The sequence below is a fragment of the Mytilus edulis genome, chromosome 3, assembly GCF_963676685.1.
Source record: "Mytilus edulis chromosome 3, xbMytEdul2.2, whole genome shotgun sequence".
Lineage (NCBI taxonomy): Eukaryota > Metazoa > Mollusca > Bivalvia > Mytilida > Mytilidae > Mytilus > Mytilus edulis.
The window spans coordinates 47,039,517-47,055,481 of NC_092346.1; the positions used below are offsets into that span (position 1 = coordinate 47,039,517).

Consider the following 15,965-nt stretch of genomic DNA (forward strand, 5'->3'; position numbering starts at 1 on the left):
TCAGTAAAAACAAAAACTTTTATTCTACAACATAATACTTAAAACAACACATACACAATGATATTTTTTTTACACAAGAAGACATACTGGCCTTAACATTAACAATATACAACCATAGAAATATTATGTATAAGCATTGCATTATATCGTAAGCATTAATGTACGCGTAGTGCAACAAAAAAAAAAAATAAAAAGGAGAATTATGAACAAATTTTTAAAGTGATTGTATGTTCTTGACAATAATATGTTTTCACCCTTTTTCCTTTTTTTTTTAAATAAGCAATAGTAACAAGAAAAATAAACACATTTTTCTCCAATACATTATACTGTCATACGTTTTTTTTTGTTGTTGTTTTGTGCTCTTCTTGTTCATCCGTCGTTGGTATTCAGGGGAGACAATAATCTTTCTGAGATCATCGTTAGACACCATAGACAGTAACATAAACATTTATTGTTTTGAACAAGTTACAGAATCCCTCTCAAATCTGAATTTTTCCTCCATGTGATCGATGTAGTTATGGTCAGCTGCATAATTTGTTGGATGTATAAACTTTGCACAACAATCATTGAAATCTTCTAAGCAAAGAACCTTTCCTGTTACTATCTCTTCCATAATGACGAAGGCATGCATTCTTTCTACTTTCAATTTGAAGACGGAACATGTACTACTCTGTTGTAAATCAAAATAAATAAATATGAAAAAGGAAAACAAGCCTTGTGCATATATAATCAGTTTATCAATAATAAACATATTTAGTGCAAATTTTCGGATTTTTTATTTGTCAATGCTCTTCAACGTCGTATTTGATTATACTTTGTAATTATTTTGATTCGAGCGCAACTGATGAGTCTTATGTAGCCGATGTGAACGTCTAGAAGCGTACTGAAATATAATATCTGAAATCTTTAGTAGGGGGTTGACACATTATAACTTAGATATCTGAATCGTTCAAAAGGTGCAACAGTAATTTTTTTTTATATATTTTGTGTAACAAAATAAATGCTGAAATTTTTCAATCTCAAATAGAAATGAAAACGACCAAGTGATTGATTGATTCGTGTTCTATTGTCTTATAACCTACCAGTATAATGTTTCCGTCACACGTTACATGTAGGTAATCCTTATGCTCCTCATCCATGTAACGTCGCAACATAGCATGACTATTAGATTCTATCCAACGCTCCTCTGTAAAGTGACCTATAAATATATTTAAACAAAAATGAATATTTGTATTTATTATGTCACTGGATTCTTATTTCCTTTGTCACATGTACTGATTTTTGTTGATTGAGGAAAATTGTTCAATTATATTTGTATTGCAGTTTTTCTAACAATGGTTCGTCAATGTCGTGTAAAACTAAACGTGTTTTTTGTAGCTTGAAGGGGTATGTCATTCATTTGTTTTATTGAAATATTTCAGGACATCCAATCCCGTACAATAGTGAATCTAAGCCTTGTATACATGAAATTACTTTCAAAGAAATCAAATATGTATGTCAAAAGAAAGTACGTCGTAAAAAAACATCCTGCGACACTGAATTAAGAAGATAATTATGAAATTAAACATATTTGCCTTTATCAAAACATTATAGCAATATAGTCGAGCATGCCGATGAGAGCGGACGTGAAAATTGTTGCAGAGAGAACTTTTCAACAGCATTGAAATTGTTTTATTAAATTGGTTTCATTGATAAATATTATTATCCTAAGGCAGCAACCATTTGATTTTCTGGGGGGGGGGGGGGGGGGGGGGCTATGGTTTTTTTTGGAAAAAAAAGTTTGTTTCCAGTTTTTGGAGAAAAAAATAATTTGTTTTTGATTTTGAGAAAAAAAAATTGTTTGTTTCACCCTCAGCTGCCACTATATGTAATGCTAAAATTGAAAAAAAAACCATAGCCCCCCCCAGAAAATCAAATGGTTGCTGCCTAACATCGTATATTTTATGATTTAGATTATGATTTTTTTTGTTGAAGAAGGTTTCTGCAGATATTTTCAGGTTTGTTTGAGACATGTAGTCAGATGGGATCCATTAGTAGTTTCAACGTGGGAAACTATCAGACCAATCTATTTGATGTCTGAGGGTTTTAGCTGTTCCTCTAATGGATTGGTAGTTTCTTTTCGAGATTCTTTATCGTAGGATTGTCGGCTTTCCGCTACCAGGAACACAACTAGGCATTTAGCGGTATCGGTTGGATTCCAAGTATGTCCTCTCCGGTTTCCCCTTCGTTGTCTATGCATTTGTGCGGCATCCGAGGTGACCTTATCCTCAAATTTGTATAAAATGTGTTTTTATATTTTGCATTTTTTTTTAGGATTAGGGAATCACGTGAGTGGGTGTGTTCGTATATATATATTTAATTACATTGTACTTGTTGTTTTTTGGGGAAGGTTAACTTTCTGGTAGCAAGACCCGTCACGGCCAAGTTAGGAAACTGGATAGGCAAATGCTCACATTTAAGTGTGTTAAACGTCTTCCTTTTTACACCATAACCCATGTAGGTGCTCCTACTAAAGGAGGGAGATACAGAACATACATACATCTATATGGCACTGTCGTTCGTTCTCTTATCTCATCACTACCAACTGGCATAGAAGTTAACACCTACAGGTCGCCGTACTGTCTTCAACAATGAACAAAGCCTACCGCACATAGTATCAGTTACAAGAGGCTCCGGAATGACAAATGTAAACAATTCCGATAAGAAAAATAACGTACGGCTTAATTTTGTTTTTGTTTGTTTTAAACCTTTGTTTTAATATGCTGATGAAATTTGTTCACATTTATAAGTAATAAAATATTGGTTTTGTCAATATTGTTTACAGTAGATATGGTTTGCGTCAAATAGGCAATAACCCAGCAAGGCCAAATTATGTATATTGTTTAATTTGTGTTTTTTTTTAATAGAATATGTTTACAGTAACCAAGCAACACAAACATCAAAAAGATTTCAGTGTCTTCAATAATAGACAGTGTTGTATGTAATACATGCATGTGAATATTTTATTTAAATTTTTAAATTATTAGTTACTTAAAGCTTACATATATGGAAATCCTTTGGCTTTTGTCCTGGAATTGACGATATAAGTTCTTTAAAAATCACGCAGTTTTTCTCTAGTGCTTGCATATATCTATTTGTTCCTCGATTTTGTATGGTTACTGCAGATTTTTTTATCCAGTCAGATTCGGGTACTGACGACACATTATTTATCCGTGCCTCAACTGCAGAGCCTGTGTTGATATACATTTGTAAAATATGTAAAACAAGAATGTGCCCCTAGTACACGAATACCCTATCCGCATTATCATTTGCTAGGTTTAGTGGAACTTGAAAATAGGGGGAAATCTCTAATTTGGTATTAAAATTAGAAAGATCATATCATAAGAAACATAAGTTTCAAGTTGATTGGACTTCAGCTTCATCAATAACTACCTCGACCAAAAACTTTAACCTGAACAAAAAACTTTAACTTGAAGCGGGACAGACGGACGAACAGACGAACGGACGAACAGATGGACGGACGCACAGACCAGAAAACATAATGCCTATACATGGGACATAAAAAAAACTATGATGTATATTTAATATTTAAGTGTAATAATTACTATACACCATAGTATCGATTATTGTGTATTGCTTATTCAAATTACTTATCAAACGTGTTCAAATATTGAAGCTTTCGTTCATGTATAAAAATACTTTGAAATAAAAAATAATAACATTTATTTAGTATATTTGAATTGGGGTTGAATTAGGATATAGACATTTTACAATGACAGATGATATGCACCTTGAAAGTTAAACATCCTATGATAAAAATTTTGTACATCTAAAAAAAATATTTTTTTATGGAAAACCGTATACAAGTACTTCCGTCCCATCTTTCCTTCCTACATTACTTGCGACAGTACTGCATTTTCAGTTGAAATAACTCAAAAGATAAACATTATTAAATCGATTTCCGCAACTTGAGGTAATTTATGATAAAATGACATCACAAAACGAACAGAACCAGAATCAACCAACATATAAAAAACCGAAAAAAAACTTGCAAAAATTAATCGAAGTCAAAAACCCTCTTCGACGCCGCATTTTAAGTGCAACGTGTTGTAGGAACATCGTGCCCAACGTTTGAAAATAGAAATAGAGCAATCAATACTTTAATTCACCCTTATTACAAGAAGCCATGTAGTTAGCGATGAATTAAAGGGAGGGTGAAAACTTGGCTTGCCATCGTACGATTGATTGTCAGTCCTCATTTAATTCCACATATTATTCTTCCAACTAATATAAGTTTATATTATTAATTCGTATATTTTAACAAATTTGATTCGTTTAGGGATAGTCACATGTTAAACTATATTTTCGAAGGTAGAGAGAAAACAGCGGATAGCAAAAAGCATATTGACCGACAAAAAGCATATTGCACGGTTATTTTTAGAATATCTAAAAACCGATATACTTTGTGACGTCATGTAATGAATTTCAGGATATTGTTTAACGTTTTGAAACAAATGATGTATCTGTGATCGATTATTTGACGAAAAAAATCTTCAAATACATAAGATGTCAAAAAAAAAGTAAATGAAATAACAACTAATATGTTGTTATTGTCAAGGAGACAATGTAATATCTATAAAATTCCAACAAACCTAAATGACGATTTTGATACAAATATGGTAGGAAATTAATGAAATTAATAATATAACATATATAGCCTTTGCATGAGGTCAATACAGGATATATCGACCCAAAGAAGTATATCTTCTTGTATCGACCTCATACAAAGGCTATATTTGTATAATATCGACCTTGACTGGCTACACAGCCCTTCCACTGATGGTAATTGGAGAAACTTGAATGGGATCTATAAAATATATAAGTTTTTTCACAGAAGGGAACCAAAGATTTTGCGACGATGCAAATATTAAACTTTACAATATAAATAAATATCTTTTACCAATGAATTCAAATAGCAAAAGCTATGCAATTAACAAAAATATACTTATTAAGCTTCATGTAAATTATTTAACAATGAAATACATTAAATTTGAAATTTGGAGTTTTACCAAGGGACCTAAAAATTAATTAATAACCCTGTCTGCCACACAGCATTTCGGGGACTCTCCCTCCGGTATCTTTCGTCCCTCTACAGATGACTATGCGGGGGATTTTCTTATTATTGAGGGCATTATTATGACCTATAGTTGTTAATTTCTGTGTCATTTAGACGGTCTCTTGGCAATCATAATACATATTCTTTTATATATATATATATATATACAGCGATGTCGTTATCACGACATAGCTATGTCGTTACATAGCTATGTCGTTGTAACGACATAGTGATGTCGTTATTACGACATGTTATGTCGAAATAATGACGTAGCGATGTCGTTGTAACGGCAAGTTATGTCGAAATTACGACATATTGCTGTCGTAATAACGACATGTTATGTCGAAATTACGACATGCTATATCGTAATTACGACATAGAATATTTTTTTTGAATGGCCCTTATCGACTTCCGTAAGGATTCAATTAAAATTAAAAAAAAATAAAGTTTCGATTACAAAATCATACTTTTTATATCTTTTTCTTTCAATTGTAATTTATTTTCGTTTCTATTTTTCGGTATACGTTTATTTGTTGTAGTTTACTTTCTATAAATGACATAACTCATACATACTACCTAGCGAACAGTTTAACTCAAAACAAAAGTCGACAACATTTCTAGTGCTTGGTCGCCTGTAAGTCTGAAAATAATGGGAATTTCGATTAAAATATATATCTTATGTGTTTCCCTCAGTTTTAGTTGTAACCCTGATTTATTTTCTCAATCGATTTATGAATTTCGAACAGCGGTATACTACTGTCGCCTATATTTGAGTAGATTGTCATTTGCTATGAACCCAAGCAAAAAACGAAAATATTTCAAGATGAGGGTAGCTAAAGATTAGAATAACATTACATATTGGAATGACGTCTTTCTTATATAAAATTAACTGCACATTAAAATAAATGTTAAATGACAAGATATTGGCTATATTTGAAACAGCGATTGAAGAGAAAAAAACACCGATTGTCTTGATTGTGAGTAAACTTTGTAAAAACATTTCTATAAAATATATTTTCCAAAGTTCATAAGATATATATATATTATGTTAAAAATAGTATTTGCATCAATTATACCAAATTACTATTCTATGCGCATAAATGCGCGAAGATTTGTTTCACTTTTGTACACCATCAATATTTTGCGGTTTTTTGTTGCAGAATGATCATTTCATTCTGTTTCGGGTAAAAGTATTTTTTTAGTTCTTACCAGCCCATGATACTCATTTCAAACTCCTCCCCTACCCTCTCATTAGATGGATGTACATTTTCCTGAAGAAATTTATGTTTTGATGTGTATTTTATATTCAAAGTTATAGCACCTACCATTGTGATATTTTCATCTTTATTGCCTGGAAGATTTTCAAAAACTCTTAAAGCGTCTTCATGACTAAGTAATGTGGTATCTTCATTGTTGATACTGAGAAGCTGATCTCCATTCCTAAAAAAAAAATAATGCATCGATAGGTGTCAAACCTGTTTAATACAGTGAGGTCAAAACTTTTTTTTAAAGAGAGGACCTATATATCGCCTTTATCGGCCACAATCTATAATAGATTGGAATTAGTGTCGTCACACTCTAGCTGTCTGCCTACTGGAACAAATGGTGTAAACGTGAAAAATCTTACAAAAATCTCTAGACAGTTATTTGAATATAATTATGAATACTGTTGATATTTGTATATCTCATTTTGAAAACAATTTTGAAATTAATAATAGGGGTCTATGATATATACCTATTTGTAGAATAAAACAAAAAAATCAAGCACTCGCAAAGCGGTTAAATTTGTGTTCGTACCAGCCAATTATGGTTCATTCTGGCTATTCCTACATTTTGAATTTTATAGGTAAACTAGTAAAATTTTATGTAGGAGTTCGTATGTAAACAAAGGGATTATGTAGGATTATGCTGTAACAACACTAAAACTAATGAGATCTAATGAATCAAGGTAAATCCAGGGAATTCTTCTGTAATATATAGAAAAAGAATAATTTATATCACAATCTTTTATTACATTCTTTTATATAATAATTTCATAGCATATTTGGTGAAAATAATATTCAAAAGCACAATATGAATTTAATGACATAATGGTATACACAAGCAATTGTAATTATTTAAATTATTGTATACAAGTAAATAATATCAATTGAAATATAAATGTTAAATCATTCTTTGAATCAAAGCACTAAATTTTGAGTTACACTAAACCAAGCACCAAAAGTACACTGAATTGACATTATTCATAGCACTCACACATTAATACATTGCACATAATTCATAAATTGAACATAAAAGAGAATACAAATTCTTAATCAATGTGCAGGAGATGAGAAGCAGCATCTCCATACTCAACTGGGATAAGTTCATCATTCTGTAACCTTATTTTTTGAGTGTTTGGAGTCTGTCATCTATTTCCCTGTACTTCCTCTTTCTTGGGATACGTTTCCCGCCAGCTCTTTACTGAATCAATGTGAGAACACTGAAGGCTTCTTCTTGTCTTAACAACCTAATCATACTGAAGATGTTTAGGTGATGTGCCTTTACTAATTACTTAGGGTTCTTAACGTGCAAAGAGCGTGGCACTCTCCTTACACGAGGCATCAGATTTAACGTCCCCAATCTGACCGGATGTGACTGCAAACTTGATACATCCAAACGGACGCCCCACTTCGGCAAGCGTTTCAAGTTACTGCCGGTCGGAAGAAAACCAAGTGACCATATTTCTATTCCCCAGTCACCCTTGGGGGCTAGGAACATCTTGGCTGGTTGCAGTAGGATGTTGAATTGGTTACATAGATCTCGAATAAAAGGTAATCAGAGTTCAAAGTTAATTGGCTTGACTTAATCTATTAGGCCAATATACACTTATCTATAATGATTAAGTACTTTAAGCATGTTAAGCATTACTTTTGATATTATATTCATTTTTAAAAATCATACTTTGTTAAAATAATGAAATTAATAATTTCTTTGAGGCTGAAGTTGAAAGTTTGGGTATCTATTAATTTTCTTTTTAAATACGTTTTTTTACAGACTTTTAAATGTTTTACTTCTTTTTCTTTTCTATTCCAGTGCTTTTACTTGCTTTTCTTCTAAATAGTTTTATTTTCTACAAATTCCATAAGATTAAAATAATTAATTTTATTACTTAATGCATGTTTTCAAACAAAAAAAATCCCATTATTTTACATATAAAAAATAATTTTTATTTAATTTCAACAGGTAAATTTACCTTTGACCCAATTAGACACTATAATGACTAAAACAACATCTCTTTCAATAACAACATGTATTGTTCTTCCACTAATCCCCCATGTAGGAGGGCATAGGACATTTGAGCGAAAAAGAAAAAAGCACATAGGGTCATTTGAGCGCCGACTTCATAGGACATTTGAGCGCCGGGATATTAACCTTACCTGAGTTTTCAGACAGGACATTTGAGCGAAATTTTCCCTGATAATTTTACACGAATTAAGATTTTTTTTTAAAAGTAAGAAAAAAAAGTAAGATTTAGTTATAAATATTTTTTATTTTATTTCACACCCGAGTAATTCGACCGGTTCTGGCTGGTTTATGTAAGTGAAATCCTAAGTTGATCTCTATTTACCAATCAATTCAACCAGAAAGTTGGACTTAGTCAACAATACAAAGAGCTTGATTCAGACATTAGTAAATGGCTTAAAGGGATTTTTGGGATAGCCTTTTTAGCTCCAGACGAAGTAGCCGACTGTTTCGTAGAAGATTTTATGGCCGTTGTACCTAACGACAAGCCTTGTATAGAATTTGCAGATTACCTGACTGATACTTATATAACAGATGAATCGTTATTTCCCCCTCATCTCTGGGCCGAAGTTCCATCCTCGTTAAAACGTACTAACAATGGGCCCGAATCATTTCATGCCCATTATAACGAGCAGTTCTATCACAGTCATCCATCAATTTATACTTTCCTTGACACTATTATCAAATTGCAATCTGTGACTTACATAAAAATTCGGAGTTTGAACATTGATGCACCGCAGAGCCGAACAGAAAAGGAGAAGGAACAGAATCTCCGGGATTTGCATTCGAAATACTGCCAGCAGGAAATTACGAGGGATTTTTATGTCAGAAGCCTGGGATATAAGTTCCAAGCCCGAACAGACTTGTAAATAATGCCGTTGCCGAGTTTTATGTTTTATGACAGTGCTTTATTTTTAGTGCTTTGTTTACAATTAAAAGATGTTTTAATCTTTTTGTTGGTAAACTCCTGTTTTATGACTGTGCTTTGTTTTTAGTGCTTTGTTTTTTACAATTAAAATATGTTTTAATCTTTTTGTTGGTAAACTCCTCATTTAATGAACTATATTCGTAAGAAAATGTGGTATGATTGCCAATAAGACAATTCTCTATCCAAGACTTGTTTTCGCTCAAATGTCCTACGCTTATTCTTATTTTCGCTCAAATGTCCTAAAATTTAGGCGCTCAAATGTCCTATACTTTGGCGCTCAAACGTCCTTTTTTTTCGCTCAAATGTCCTGTCAATGCGCTCAAATGTCCATTGCCGATGTAGGAATAGCCAGAATAGTAAAATACAAAATGTAGGAATAGCCAGAAGACACCGCCAATTATGTAGTGGTGGTGTGACGCATACACTACACGGAAATTAGCAATTATTCTACATGTAAGTCAGTACGCTCCAAAGAGTGATACATTGATTCTTATCTACGAGTATGTACGAGTGCTTCTAACTACCTAACTTACTACTATAAAAGAACTTGGTATTTCACTGCCATCACACAGCTGAAAGCCTCTTCCGAAAATTTGAAAGTACCGACTATTTACTGGTTAAATAAATTACAAAAACAACCATTTGAATTTCATTTCCTCATTGCATCTAGTAAGGAGGGTATTAATGCCCTTTACCGTCAAGCGTCAAACGGTAATTTTCGGATACCATTAGCGTCAAACTGGTTAAATTTTACCGTGATTTGTCAAAATATACTTATCATGATTCGTCAAAATATACTTATCGTGATTCGTCAGAGGTCTCAAATAACCATCGTTAGCGTCATTTTCGGAAAAAAATACCACGTTGCGTCAAAATCAATCAATTTTTTTTATCGTCTAATAGAAAGTGTACATTTATAACTATAACACCCTTCCCTTTTCCCGAATGTGATCTACCGAATTAGACTATATACCAGATTTGTAATAACATAAGCAACACGACGGGTGCCACATGTGATGCAAGATCTGCTTACCCTTCCGGAGCACCTGAGATCACCCCCAGATTTTGGTGGGGTTCGTGTTGCTTAGTCTATAGTTTTCTATGTTGTGTCTTCTGTACTAGTATTTTTCTGTTTGCCTTTTTATTTTTAGCAATGGCGTTAACGTTGTCATTTTAATTTTCAATCTATGAGTGTGACTGTCCCTCTGGTATCGTTCGTCTCTCTTTTATCGTCATGCACCAACAATTACCGTTAAAGTCATTTGGCAAGAATGTTTACCTATATTCGTCATGAAGGTATCCCCATTACTCTCAGTAAGCGTTCTACTACTAATATATGACTGCTTCTATCTATCGTCCATGTGTCCAATGAAAAGGTAATGTAGAGATGGTATTACCAGTGAAAAGTGTTGTAGAAAACAATAGAAGCGAATGATACCAGAGAGACATTCAAACTCACAAATAAACTGACTGACAGTTTAAATTTTCATCATTTACGATTTTTGTCATTGAGATAAATGCACTGATATACCATCGATCTCAGGGGTGTAATTAATAATGCACTGTATTACAACTCTAAGGAAGTTCGACGATAACAAATATCGCTCAAATAATGGAAACGACGCTACACTTTCAGTTTCTCCTCGTAGCAGAGAGGGTAGGCAGCAAAGCAAAGAACACGTGATTTATATGTTCTAACAGTTCAACTGTGAATGCAAAAATGTAGTAATGTTTTTATTTGATCGGATTGTAAATTCAACGTTAAAGTAAATAATAAAATGGAAACAATTTTGTGAAAAATTCATACAAGTGAACTATGCAATCTTAACACATAAAGAGAATGGATATCATTACCTGAGTTTAAGCATTCCATAGCAAACAGAGTTCCATACTTCTTGTGTCGATTCAAGTACAATTTTATGTCGGAAATATCCATCAGGGGTGATATAACTACTTTCAATGTCTCCCATCAGACTAAATTTACTAATGTGGTTAGGTGATACAAAGATTTCTGTTCTGGCGATTAGTTTTTCATTTGGTCTCTAAAAATATTCATAGAAAAAATAATGAGAGAACAAAGTAAAAAATGAAAACAATACGTTAGAAATTCATGAGCCAGAATTAGCGCTTTACTGGATTAATTAGACATAATTGATTACAAGTGTTCAAATATTCCTTCATTAGTGACTGGCATGTGTCGTGCTGAATTTCAAAACCGTTTTACATCACTGAACGAGACAAATTGTCAATTTGAACTTATCGTGATATACATGACGGTTGCCGGGCTTGGATCATAATATGCTTACCCTATCGGATCACCTTATATTACATCAGTATTCAGTGAAGTCCGCGTTGCTTAGTTTTTCGGTTTGTATATGTTGCAAAGCAGTGGTTTGTTGGCTTGTTGGTCATTTTTTGTTTGTATAACGTAGCATTAAGCGTATTTATGTATTATATAAAAAAAAAACAGCACTTTAACTTCTTCGTTATGACTGAATATTATCTTTTCATTTGTAATTTTCATTCGTTATAATTTTATTATAAATTTATTTTTAGGAGTAATTCATGAAAAAAATGTTGATGTCGTCTAGGTCACATGACAAAATTAAGTTTATGAACTAAAAGAAATTAAACCTTCAGGCAACCAGAAGACGTGGTACAAATGTACTTCCAAAATTTAAATGATTATAGAAAAAAAAGGAAGTTTTAGTATTATAAGAACCATATCATTAGTTTTAATAAATCCAAAGTGTAAGATACGATACTCACGTAAGGACGAGAAGCGGATCTTTCTGGTATGTTTTGTTGTAGATGATCATCTCTTCTTGGTTCTGTTTTGTAGATAAATATACTAAGTAACACGTTATATGAACATTATTTTACACCTGTAAGATTTTCCCAATTAGAATTATTACCCAGTTTGTTCTAACGTAAGCAACACGGCGGTTACACATGTGGACCATAATCTGTTTACCCTTCCTGAGCATCTACGATCACCCCAAGTTATTTTATAGGTTGATGGTGTTCAGTTTTCTATGTTTTCTATGTTGTGTTTAGTGTACCCTTGTTTTTCTGTAAGTTGGTCTTTTTCTTTTTAAGCCATGCAATTTCGACTTATGAGTTTGGATGTCCCTTTGATATCTTTCGGCTCTCTTTTCATTTAATATGTCAAGGTATATATAGCTGTACGTTTTTTTTATATATATAGTTATTATTGTGTTTGGTTTCAATAGGAATATTAAATACATAATTCCTTATAAAGCTGAGTATATATATGATATTGATGTAATATAATCTACTTGACCTACCCGGAGCACTTGACATTTCCCATAGGTTTATGTTGGTTTTTGTAGTAATTACGGAATTCTTTAAGATAATCATAAAATTATCATGATTTTAACAGATTTCACTGATTTGATTCTTGGAATTTAAAAAAAAGTAAACGGATTCTTTTGAATAATTTATATAGAACTGGTGCTATTTCATATGGCTATCTCAATATTTAATTAAAAAATAAGTCTTTTAGAATGAGGCAGGCGGTATTTATTTATATAAGATTAATCTCAATCGCATGAAGATGTGCTACTGTTTAGTTTGAAACTGCACAGACAATAAAATTAAGAAAGGAAATGGGGAATGTGTCAAAGCGACAAAAACCCGACCATAGATCAGACAACAGCCGAAGGCCACCAATGGGTCTTCAATGTAGCTAGCATTCCCGCACCCGTAGGTGTCCTTCAGCTGGCCCCTAAAAATATGTATACTAGTACAGTGATAATGGACGTCATACTTAACTCCGAATTATACACAAGAAACTAAAATAAAAAATCATACAAGACTAACAAAGGCCAGAGTCTCCTGACTTGGGACAGGCGCAAAATTGCGGCGAACAAAGCTATTTGAAACATAATGTAATAGTAAAGACAGAAAGGGAAAAAATGAGAAGATACCTAAACTAAAACACTTACTATAAAACGTGTTTCCTTATCGAGGCTGAGTCATCGAGACGAAAACCCTGATCATTTTAATAATTCATCCTCGTGGATACTGTAATATTTAAATCTATTTAAATCGCACAGTAGCCAATATGATCATCTTGAACTACCTGAATTTCTATAAAACATATTATCAAATGCATTCTAGATTAGACCCCAAAGTCAAAATAAGATGAAATACATTTTAGTGTACAACTATGCATGAATTTACAAGTCAGACGAAATATCTGATGAACGGACAGCCACTCATATTCAAAATATAATGCTATTTTAAAAGGGACATTCAGATACACTTATAGCCCATTCATGGATTGTCAATGGTATTAGGTTATTAAAATCCTATGATGGTTCGTATATATATACTACCGCTAAGTACAACATCCGTTATATCTTTCTCAGTTATAAATTGTTATGTATATTATGATACATGTGTATTACTTGTATTTCAGTGTATGATTATGAGGAAGTAAAATATCTGACGTCCATATATCATAAGTATTAAAGAAATTAAGTAGAAATCAGTACAAAATGTATTTATTATTATTTTTTTTTTCAAAATGTATTTATTATAAAAACAGAATAATGTGGTATGAATGACATTGAGAAAACTCCCGACAAGAGACCAAAATGACACAGTTTTACAACTAAAGGTCACCGTACGGCCTACAGACGATGAACAAAGCCCATACCGCATTTATTGCCCGTTTAAAGTTATTTGGTTATGCATGTTGAATATTTTATGATGCGTGTTTCAACTATAACAAACACAATCTAAATTAGGCGTTATGTTTTACCTTTTGCTTCTCCTGTACAACTTTCAGCTTCTCCTCCGGTTTCTTCCAATGTTAAATGGACAACACAACTGTCTAGTTCATCCATCACTGCTATATTCCAAATTAAAACCTCACTGTGTATATAGTATGTGAGAGTCAATCCTTTAAACGGTTAAGAAACCACCAGGAAACTTCATCAAGGAAATTCATTTTTTAAATGGAAAATATATCCAAAGTACTTTTTTCCGGTCGCTGAATGAAACGTTTGTTTTTCACAATAAGTCAAGGAATTATTATTGTACCAATTTTCCGTATTAAATTTCATACATTGATACTTGTCCATTCATCCGATTATTTGTTACGAAATACAATCGTTGTATTTTTCTAATAGTTTTTTTGAATAGAAACAATATTGCATAATTATAAAGATTTGCTGACATGCGTATTAGGTGTCGCATCGATTTCGCCCCAGGGATATGAGACGACTATATCTGATTTACTAAGAAGTATTAGTAATAAAAACTTATTGTGTCTTTTCCCTTGTTCTAAAGAGATCAATTAACTTTAATAAAACAGGAATAGTGTCGTTCTCTCTAAATTTCTAGATGCAATAAAACCTTCAGATGGTGTTTCATAGTATTTGAAATAAAATCTTCATTGCGTCTATTTTTCTGTTATCAAATTGAGATACCTAATCACTGCTTTGAATGGCAATATGAATCTACTACCTTGTATTTTTTTTATGGATTTATTTCCATAAACTTGATTTTTAAAAAAAGATAAACGAGTACAATAATATGTTAGTAATAGATACACCTTGTGGGCGTTAAACCGAATGGGTATATTCTTTATACAACAAGATAACTAACAATCTTCAATGTAGAACGATGTTGTCACTAATTAATGAGCGGGTCATTTTGCGATTTTTGTATCCTATTTTTTTGTAAAGCATGATAAATACAGGGTATCTAATTACATGTATGAAACTACTTGCATAAGGGCACTGAACGCTTAAGAACACATAAAAAGCACAAGTGACTCAATACACAAAAAACGGGAAAAGAACTACACGACTATGAAGAAAGAAAATAAAACAGAGAAAGGGGGGTATTCAGGTGTTACTGTTTGGATTTACAATACCAGTCTCTTGGAAATTTTAACAATATAATATAACTGATTTCATGTTGTTATCTCTTCGTTTGTTCATATAAGTTCTATATTTGAAATAAAATCGACAGCGCTGAACTCGATATGATTCAACACAACCTGTCTTCATATCATCATATCATATGCTATTTTTTTTCTTCTCATTTACCTATAGCTATTTAAAAAAATCGACACTAAACAAGAAACTAGTATAAGAGGACTACATTTTAAAATATAATAGATATAGAACTTGCCATAATTAGCTGTTTTGACTATATATATATATCCTCTTAGTAATTCACACTAAAGATTCTGAATACACATTTGATTTTTAAAAGTTTATTCACAAAACATTTTTCATACTTGATGAAAATTAATCTTTGCTTACTTTTTCTTTTGTTTTACCTTTTTTCGAAGTGTTAAACAATGTTTTAAGTAAGATATAAGCCTAAGAGCCCATTCTGTAGCCTGTGGCCTCAGACCTGTCCAATATTTTACAGAATGGACTGTTATCGGCTTATATCCCTTACATAATACAAAAATCGAAAATGTTTCAGTAGACTTGAGGTGAATTTCTGACACAATGGCTTTTATTTGCATGGACTATTTGCCACTGGACCTTAAGCAAAAACAATCAAATCAATCCACTAAACTTTATGCAAAGTAACACTGACATTGCTTAGTATAACCGATTTATATAAAAGCTTTGTCAGCCATTAGTG

The 15,965-nt window shown here is 32.3% G+C and overlaps 1 protein-coding gene across 2 annotated transcripts; it reads right to left on the reverse strand.

The window, feature by feature from the left end:
* On the reverse strand, positions 1-14,611 carry LOC139516655 (uncharacterized). 2 transcript variants are annotated; one of them, XM_071306876.1, is made up of 8 exons: positions 14,119-14,611; positions 12,099-12,160; positions 11,184-11,371; positions 6,442-6,556; positions 5,693-5,756; positions 3,042-3,230; positions 1,083-1,198; positions 1-670 (listed from the first exon to the last, which is right to left on the reverse strand). In XM_071306876.1, the coding sequence occupies exons 1-8, from the start codon at positions 14,201-14,203 to the stop codon at positions 449-451; spliced, it is 1,041 nt and encodes a 346-aa protein (XP_071162977.1). In that variant the 5' UTR covers positions 14,204-14,611; the 3' UTR covers positions 1-448. The 2 variants fall into 2 exon arrangements, with proteins under 2 accessions (XP_071162977.1, XP_071162975.1); XM_071306874.1 differs by having other exon boundaries at positions 5,690-5,756; positions 14,119-14,499.
* Between the last annotated feature and the right edge of the window lie 1,354 nt (positions 14,612-15,965).

Bases quoted from the DNA above. Each gene is read 5' to 3' on its own strand.
- LOC139516655 (XM_071306874.1), bottom strand. From the start codon at position 14,203: ATGGATGAACTAGACAGTTGTGTTGTCCATTTAACATTGGAAGAAACC. The intron at 5,757-6,441 runs GTAGGTGCTATA...CATTATTTTCAG, and splicing joins AAGATGAAAATATCACAATG to ACTTACAGGCGACCAAGCAC. The intron at 671-1,082 runs GTAGGTTATAAG...GATTTACAACAG, and splicing joins GTGACGGAAACATTATACTG to AGTAGTACATGTTCCGTCTT.